Source organism: Alexandromys fortis, unplaced genomic scaffold (assembly GCF_014885135.2).
Source record: "Alexandromys fortis isolate MF-2015 unplaced genomic scaffold, M_Fortis_MF-2015_v1.1 scaffold_1196, whole genome shotgun sequence".
Lineage (NCBI taxonomy): Eukaryota > Metazoa > Chordata > Mammalia > Rodentia > Cricetidae > Alexandromys > Alexandromys fortis.
In genome coordinates this window covers 1821-10071 of record NW_026069060.1, presented here as the reverse complement: position 1 = coordinate 10071, position 8251 = coordinate 1821, and the positions used below count along the sequence as shown (strand labels likewise).

The window sequence follows — 8251 nt, the reverse complement described above, 5'->3', positions numbered from 1 at the left end:
GTTTACACCTCTCACTGGTCACAGTCCTGTGAGGAGACTGGCAAAGAACCTCAAACATGAAGGAGGTGTCCTCTCTCTGTGGAGTGTGGGACAGGCGTTGGCACAGAATGTGAGCTGTCAGCTCAGGGGCTACCTGGGGCTGGCATTTAGTTTTGTGAATACCTTACCTGCGGACATCCTGGTGTGCCTTGTACTAATTCTGGCTGACTCTCTCTAACAGGTAGTAAAGGATCCAGAGTTGGATCCTGTTCAGCTGAAACGAAAAAAAGAATATAAATGTATTATGCAGCTTCAAGGCTTGGCGTCCATGTGGGAAGGAACTGGTGAAATCTGAAATGAGACAACATCACCCTGTGCTGGTCCCCACGTGTGTATGTTGGGATATCACTTCCACCAAGCTTTAAGCCTTTCTATTTCTTTTAGCTCCTAAGCAACCCCGAGGCTCTGTGTACCCCTATTAGGACTGCTAGTGAAATACAGAATGTGGGATGAGGAGAATGCCTTAGCAGGATTTACCAGCAAAAACTCTGGTGTGCTAAAAGCCCACCTCTGGATTTGCTGTTGTCATATGCTTTAAAGTCCTGAATCCTATAGTCCTACTCTTTTCTCAGTGTGGCCTGAGGCCACACCCACCCACACCCAGTCTCCTGTCACCCACTGTCTACCTAGACAGGAAAGCCCAAGGCTACAATCTCCCAAAGGAGGAGAGCCTTGATATTTCCCCTCACCTGCTGCTCTCAAACCCCAAAGACTCACCAGCAGAGGCAGGAGCTCTGAGACGGGCACTTCTCTGCCTCAAGACCTGAGAGCTTCCTGGAACCTGGGGTGCTCGGTTGGGGTCTCCACTGCTCATTTCTCCACGATGCATGAACATGCAGGGTTGCTCTGCCCTGTGTGTTGGAAGCTGACACAAAAATTTCTCAGTGAGTACATGTCGTGGAGGGGCTGAGGGGCAAGTGGGAGAAAAAAAATGGAGGCTTGTGAGGCTCATCCCATCTGCACCTCCTCTTCCTCCTTCAGCCTCAGGGCAAGAGGCAGGAAAGGAGCCCCCAGGCACTGAAAAGGCTCAGATCCTGGCCTGGCTTCCTTGGAGAAGAGCCAGGAGGGAGGATCAGGAGGCCCTTGGGTCTGACTACAGCCAAGCTGTGCAGCCCACACTGGAAAGGCTCTCTGGATCCAAATCACCCAGACTGTAGCCAGGCCTGCTTCCCACCCTGCCTGGCTAGAGAGAGGAGATGCACAGGGAGGGAACAGTCGCCAACACCTAACTGAGGCTCCCTCATATCCACCCTTCCTTATGACCAGGACCCCACACCGGACATCCTAATCAGGGCGAGTGCCCACTGACCACCCCCAGGCCAAGGTAGTGGCAGACGGAACAGGGCAGCGGTCTGTGCTGGGGAGGGAAAGGGCGGGGTGAGAGGGGACAGAGGTGCTCTACTCACTTGAGCCTGCAGGCCAGAATCTCTGGTGGAGTCATCATCTTCTTTGGCTCCTAGCTGGGATTCCTTTGTCTTCTTCGCCAGGGATTTCTTCCCAGTGCAGAAGGGCTTGCACTCTTTGGGCCCCGAAGGCAGTGAGCCTTTACTGCCCTTCCCTAGCAGGGCAACCCCGGAGATTGGGGGGAGGGTGGATGGTCCTACAGGAGCTGATTTGAGTCTCTGTCCCCATGCTGGGAAGGTTCTTCCCAGGGGCCCTCTTGAGGGATCTAACAAAGACTTCTCATGGGCTTGCTTCTGAGGCTTCTCCTGTGCTGCCTTCTTTCTAGGACTGGTCTTGGGAATGGCACCTGAAGCAGTGGCAGCAGGGGCAGGGACCACAGCAGAGATGGCAGTAGCAGAGGAAGCAGCAGTTCCTGGGATGCTGTGTCTGCTCCCTTCTTTGCCCCAGACCACACTTTGCTTTTTCTTAGACAGGGAGCCTTTCAGCTCTCCTGAAGCCTGCTTCTCCATGCTTGAGCTGAGTGTCCGGGTAGCACTGGACAGTACAGAGGGGGGCACATGGACGAAACTTTCCCTGCCATGGACAGTCGTGTGTCTGCCTGTGTCTTCCAGCTCAGTGAGGCCACTGGACTTGCCTTGGCCTCCTTCTTTGAGGCAAATGGTCACCCTCATCATCTGTGTCTCACTGGCCTCATCAGAAGATGTAGGGTATGAGGAGGGACACTGAATACTTTCACTGCTCAACATCCTACTTGTGACACCTCTTCTCGGGGCCACCCAGGCTCTGTTTCTCCCAAGGCCCCGGGGGTACAGTGGGCTAGCCGAGACCTGCTTCCCTTCAACACTGCTCAGGGCCTGCCCCCGTCTGCTGGAGCTGTCATCTACACTTCCCCAAAGGGCGGCCAGTTCAGCGGCCAGTTCAGCGGCGCAGGTTTGTGGGGACAGGTACCTGGAAACTCTTCGCGTCTGTAGGTTGGACAGCTCTCGCATTATCGCTGTAGCCTCAATACTGAGCTGGGGCAGGAAGTCCACGCCGACATCTTCTTGGTCCACGGGAGAAGCAGCCCTGCCTTCTGGCTCACTAAGCAGCCTTTCTCCTTCCTTTGTTGCTTCCGACTTAGGCCAAGGCTCCTCCTCGCAGCTATCAGTCCCAGGGAGACCGCCCTCTCCCTCTCCGATCTTCAGAGGCCCTTTGATGAGGCTCGAGCCCTCTGCAACTCCGAGACTGATCAGGGGGTCCTCTAAGCGTTCCCTGCCCTCCTGCCCCAAGGTGGCTTCAGGAGCGGACACCTTATCCTCATCCCGGGAGCTCATGTCGCCAGGAGAGGCGGCACGGCCTGAGGGAAGATGCTCTCCCCCACTCACCACAGAGAAAGTGAGGTCTTTCACCACGGGGCGCCGCAAGCGGTTATGTCAGAGGCCAAGTGACTGAGCTCGACGTCGAAGTCTCGAAATTTCCTCACACTCAGGCGCGAAAGCCCGACTCTTAACGCGGCAAAGTATGCACCCTCGTCTCTATTGGCTAGGGCCCTGGATACCAGCCAAACAACGGCCACTCTGGTTGGTGGTTGGCTGAGTGGCCGACCAATGAGACGGGCGGGGGGGGGGGGGAGGATGCGCGAAGTCTCGCGTTGTTTCAAAGAGACGCGCGTAGCGCCAGTGGCGGTGGCGGTTCCCTTCGCCACCGAAGGCATCTCCGCCGCCGAGGGATCGCCGCTGAAGATGCAGAGAGCTGGTGGCCATATCCCCTCAGATGGCGCCTGCTGGGCTGCAAACATGAGCTCTCCTGATGATATGTCTGTGCGGGGAGGCGGTTTTGGGCCGGAAAGTGGGGAGCACGTGGAAGGACGCCGCTTTAGCCATGGATTCCTGAGGGGACATGGCTTCGGCTCCGACGAGAGGCTGTTCCAGAGCAGAGAGGACAAAATGGGTTTCCCTGTCTCCAAGACTTTCCAGTATGACTCCTGGTTAGACAGTGATGAGATGGAGGGCAGGTCAGTCATTTGGGGCTGCGAAGGTCGGCCTGGCACTCCCGTGGATGAGAGAGGGGACAATTTGGACTTTGCACCGCAGCTGACAGTAGAGGGTACAAGCTTCGGACAGTATGTAGACAACCGGGAGGCCTGGGGTGTCCGCAGACATCCGTCCCCCAGAAGCTGCGCTTCTGATCCCTTTGGTATTTGGGGAGACACAGACACAGGCACAAGCAGGAGAGGCTTGCGACCTCCGACCTCTATGGAAGGGAAGCAGCTCTCAGCTAGCCAACTGCACTCCAGGGAACTGGGGCGGGGCAGGTCCTGGGTGACACCAAGAAGAGGTGCCAAAAGCAGGATAATAGCCAGTGAGGATATTCATTATCTGTCCTCCGATCCTGAGTCTTCTGATGAGGCCAGTGAGACACAAATGATGAGGGTGACCATTTGCCTCAAAGAAGGAGGCCAAGGCAAGTCCAGTGGCCTCACTGAGCTGGAAGACACAGGCAGACACACGACTGTCCATGGCAGGGAAAGTTTCGTCCATGTGCCCCCCTCTGTACTGTCCAGTGCTACCCGGACACTCAGCTCAAGCATGGAGAAGCAGGCTTCAGGAGAGCTGAAAGGCTCCCTGTCTAAGAAAAAGCAAAGTGTGGTCTGGGGCAAAGAAGGGAGCAGACACAGCATCCCAGGAACTGCTGCTTCCTCTGCTACTGCCATCTCTGCTGTGGTCCCTGCCCCTGCTGCCACTGCTTCAGGTGCCATTCCCAAGACCAGTCCTAGAAAGAAGGCAGCACAGGAGAAGCCTATTCAGTGGGATGCCTCGAGAGGACCTCTGGGAAGAACCTTCCCAGCATGGGGACAGAGACTCAAGTCAGCTCCTGTGGAACCAGCCACTTTCCCCCCAATCTCCGGGGTTGCCCTGCTAGGGAAGGGCAGTAAAGGCTCACTGCCTTCGGGGCCCAAAGAGTGCAAGCCCTTCTGCACTGGGAAGAAATCCCTGGCGAAGAAGACAAAGGAATCCCAGCCAGGAGCCAAAGAAGATGATGACTCCACCAGAGATTCTGGCCTGCAGGCTCAAGTGAGTAGAGCACCTCTGTCCCCTCTCACCCCGCCCTTTCCCTCCCCAGCACAGACCGCTGCCCTGTTCCGTCTGCCACTACCTTGGCCTGGGGGTGGTCAGTGGGCACTCGCCCTGATTAGGATGTCCGGTGTGGGGTCCTGGTCATAAGGAAGGGTGGATATGAGGGAGCCTCAGTTAGGTGTTGGCGACTGTTCCCTCCCTGTGCATCTCCTCTCTCTAGCCAGGCAGGGTGGGAAGCAGGCCTGGCTACAGTCTGGGTGATTTGGATCCAGAGAGCCTTTCCAGTGTGGGCTGCACAGCTTGGCTGTAGTCAGACCCAAGGGCCTCCTGATCCTCCCTCCTGGCTCTTCCCCAAGGAAGCCAGGCCAGGATCTGAGCCTTTTCAGTGCCTGGGGGCTCCTTTCCTGCCTCTTGCCCTGAGGCTGAAGGAGGAAGAGGAGGTGCAGATGGGATGAGCCTCACAAGCCTCCATTTTTTTCTCCCACTTGCCCCTCAGCCCCTCCACGACATGTACTCACTGAGAAATTTTTGTGTCAGCTTCCAACACACAGGGCAGAGCAACCCTGCATGTTCATGCATCGTGGAGAAATGAGCAGTGGAGACCCCAACCTCCGAGCACCCCAGGTTCCAGGAAGCTCTCAGGTCTTGAGGCAGAGAAGTGCCCGTCTCAGAGCTCCTGCCTCTGCTGGTGAGTCTTTGGGGTTTGAGAGCAGCTGGTGAGCAGGGGAGGATGGGGAAAGGAAGGAAACCTTAGGCTCTGTCCCTTTTGGTGATTGTAGCCTTGTTCCTTGCGCTTCAGTCCAAAGGAGACTGAGTGTGGGCAGGGCTGGCCTTAGGCCACACTGAGAAAAGAGTAGGCCTGTGGGATGCATGACTCTAAAGCGTGGGACAACTCTAACTGCAGAAGCTTACTTTTAGGGCACCAGAGTTCTTGCTGCTAAACCCTGCTTAGGTACTGTGCTCCTTCCTGAATGTAACTGTGGGTGGTAGTCCTGAGAACATTGGCTCAGGGCCACAAACTTAGGGGCTCCCAGCACCTTTATGCTGTCTCTGGTCTGGAGTAAAGAAGAATAGCCTGGGCAGAGTTGAGGTACAATTGCTTCCAGCAGAGGCTGTTGCTATCCCATTTTAGTACCCACCAGTCCCTGCACAATAACAAGCCTAGAGGTCTCATCCAATCTATATTTTTGTTTCTCATGTGACTGTGTGTGTGCGTGTTTTCAGGTGACCAGGAACCACCCCTACGTCTCCCATTGACAATGGGAGAGAGGCAATATCAAACACCAGGAACACAGGCTTGCCAACAGGTAAGAAAGACTTTCTCAGCTCAGAAATGCCAGCCCCAGGTAGCCCCTGAGCTGACAGCTCACATTCTGTGCCAACACCTGTCCCACACTCCACAGAGAGAGGACACCTCCTTCATGTTTGAGGTTCTTTGCCAGTCTCCTCACAGGACTGTGACCAGTGAGAGGTGTAAACACTAGGAAGACATGTGAATGGAGCAGACAGAAGGCCAGGACATTGAATGCTAATCTTTCTCTCTTTTTCTCCCATCTGCTGGGCTAGTGCCTGATGTTACAGAAGGAAATAGAGGAACTCAAGGAACAACTAGGTATGACCGAGCCAGGGCAGGGAAGCAATGGGGAGAGGGCCGGAGGGAGAACTCAGTGTTTGGGTGCAGGTGATTGGGGTGGGCTGAGGGGCTGTTCTCTGGTGGGAGGTGACCTCAAGCAGGCCAGACTGGGGGCCTCTGTGCATTGACTGCAGGGACTTGCACCCAGAGCCAGTGCTCTCCCGTGTGCGGTGCAGATGAGTCCCCCAGCTTCCCTTCTCTCTAGGCATTTAGACAGTCCCGCTGTAGTTTCCCTTGAGGTCCTGGCGGGTGTGGCTTGCGAAGTGTTTGTTGTCACATGTTTGCTGGTTTCACAAGTAGGGCTGGCAGTGCTGTGGCCCAGCGTTTGAGGACTGCCTGTCCTTGCTGTTCTCCTGTAGAAAAACGCTCCCACATAGAGCTCGGTGATGGGTGGGGGAGTCTGTCCCCAGGCTCCTTGCATGGTGGCTGGAGGGCAGTGAGGTGGCTGGCTGGAAGTTCCTGGGGCACAGAGAAGGGGTCAGGCGGGTCCGTTCCTGTGTGTCTGGGTCTGGAATACCCATTTGAACCTGTGTTTCAGCCTTCATGCAGGCCCTCAATGAAAAGTTCGAGGCTCTCTGAAGGGAGTGTTCTGCTGTGCACAGGATCTTTGACGTGAGTGTTCTGCCTCCCACTGCCCTTCCCACATTCCTGGCTGCTCAGGAAGCCAGGGCTGGCCTGACTGTGCTCTGCCTCACAGGTTGAACCCAGCACCCCTGCCGAAGAGGCCAGGCTACTACCCGTGGACCCTGCTCCCTTCCAGTCACTCTGCAGAGTGGACCTCAGACTTCCTCCTGCTGCGACCCTTTAATGCATGCAGTTCCTCATGTTGTGGTACCCCAGCTGTACAAATTATTTCGTGGCCACTTCATACCTGTAAATTGGTTACTGCTATGAATTTTAAATGAACTTTAATGTCAGTATCCCACAAGTTGAGGACCTCTGCTCTCCAGCCAGAGCAGACTTTGTGCCCCTGCTTTTGTCCCCGCCTATCCTCGGTGACAGCTGTTGCACATTAAGTCATTTTGTCCTATGTTCTCTTTTGGTGGGGGATGAGGTACAGCAACGGGGTGGAAACTGTTCCTTCCCACCCCTCTAAGAATACCAGTCCTCATTTACACTCCACTCTATCTCCCCTGATACAGTTCTCATGCATGAGGTTTTCAAAACTGAAATAAAGAATTTTGTGGATAAAAAGAACAGTAGTCCTGCATGGGATGTGGTCTCTCTTCTGAGAAACCACCATGTAACCAAGCTTAGCCAGGTGCGCTGGGGCCAGGGCTGACAAGGCCAGCATTCTCCCCCCACCCCCACCCCCAGAAAAGAACCCCGGCCCTGCCCTGCCTACTGCCATCTCTGGGACAGTCTCAGGAAACCCGTTTTGCCTCCTGTCGCCTGCATTCAGCAGTGCTTTCTCCTTTCCTGTTTTTTCCCATCCCTGTCTCTGACCTTTTAGATGATTCTATCCTGGAAAACATGGGACTGATGGAGTAGTGGCCTAGGATTTGCACTTCATCCTGGGGTGCCTGCTAACCCATCCTTTGGAATGAGTTGCCAAGTCCCCTGATTGTCCCCTGGACCTTTTCAGTAGAGCGGTGGAGGCAAGTTCACAGGCTTGTGGTTGGTAGAGTAAGAGAAGCTCCACACAGTGTGCACACGGGCTATAAGGAGCACAGAGAGCACCTTTTGGCTCTGCGTTGGTGGTGACAAAATGAGTCTTTAGTGGTTCTGTGGCCAACAGAGGTGATGTCCCATGGCAGCTTAAGCGCCAGATCTCCACACCGTCCGGGTCCTGACAGGTGATCTCATCCAGCTCCCATTAGAAAAGTCCTGGTTTTAAAGAGTTTGGGGTATTTGTATTGTGAGAGAGTGCAGGAGACGGAGGGAGGGATGGGAAGGGAGAGAGAAACATATACTGGGGGGTGTGGAAGAGAGAAAGAGGCTCCTGTGCCATGGCACATGTGTGGTGGTCAGAGTACAACTACCTGGGAGTTGGTTCTCTCAGTCTACCTTATTTAAAGGAAGATGTGTCTGATTTCTGCCCATGCTCTGGACAGCTGTCTAACAGGCCTTGGAACTTCTAGATTCTTCTTGTCTCTCCAATCCTACTGTAGGAAACCTG

The 8251-nt window shown here is 55.0% G+C and overlaps 2 protein-coding genes across 2 annotated transcripts; one reads left to right on the top strand and one right to left on the bottom strand.

Moving 5' to 3' along the window:
- Nucleotides 1-6: 6 nt before the first annotated feature.
- LOC126496112 (uncharacterized protein CXorf49 homolog) lies at nt 7-3034 on the bottom strand. The gene is made up of 3 exons (XM_050133680.1): nt 1446-3034; nt 757-904; nt 7-253 (listed from the first exon to the last, which is right to left on the bottom strand). Exons 1-3 carry the CDS (start codon nt 2754-2756, stop codon nt 147-149), a joined length of 1566 nt encoding a protein of 521 aa, XP_049989637.1. The 5' UTR covers nt 2757-3034; the 3' UTR covers nt 7-146.
- A 9-nt stretch (nt 3035-3043) lies between these two features.
- On the top strand, nt 3044-7318 carry LOC126496111 (uncharacterized protein CXorf49 homolog). Its single transcript, XM_050133679.1, has 6 exons — nt 3044-4496; nt 5037-5187; nt 5724-5806; nt 6066-6111; nt 6671-6744; nt 6830-7318. Exons 1-5 carry the CDS (start codon nt 3057-3059, stop codon nt 6709-6711), a joined length of 1761 nt encoding a protein of 586 aa, XP_049989636.1. The 5' UTR covers nt 3044-3056; the 3' UTR covers nt 6712-6744; nt 6830-7318.
- Nucleotides 7319-8251: the final 933 nt, after the last annotated feature.

What these genes read in the sequence shown, in the direction of transcription:
- LOC126496112 (XM_050133680.1), bottom strand. Translation starts at nt 2,756, where the DNA reads ATGAGCTCCCGGGATGAGGATAAGGTGTCCGCTCCTGAAGCCACCTTG. An exon ending in ATTCTGGCCTGCAGGCTCAA is followed by an intron (nt 905 to 1,445) that starts GTGAGTAGAGCA and finishes TTTTTGTGTCAG; the next exon opens with CTTCCAACACACAGGGCAGA. An exon ending in CAGAGCTCCTGCCTCTGCTG is followed by an intron (nt 254 to 756) that starts GTGAGTCTTTGG and finishes TTTTCGTTTCAG; the next exon opens with CTGAACAGGATCCAACTCTG.
- LOC126496111 (XM_050133679.1), top strand. Translation starts at nt 3,057, where the DNA reads ATGCGCGAAGTCTCGCGTTGTTTCAAAGAGACGCGCGTAGCGCCAGTG. An exon ending in GAACACAGGCTTGCCAACAG is followed by an intron (nt 5,807 to 6,065) that starts GTAAGAAAGACT and finishes CTGCTGGGCTAG; the next exon opens with TGCCTGATGTTACAGAAGGA. An exon ending in GGAACTCAAGGAACAACTAG is followed by an intron (nt 6,112 to 6,670) that starts GTATGACCGAGC and finishes CCTGTGTTTCAG; the next exon opens with CCTTCATGCAGGCCCTCAAT.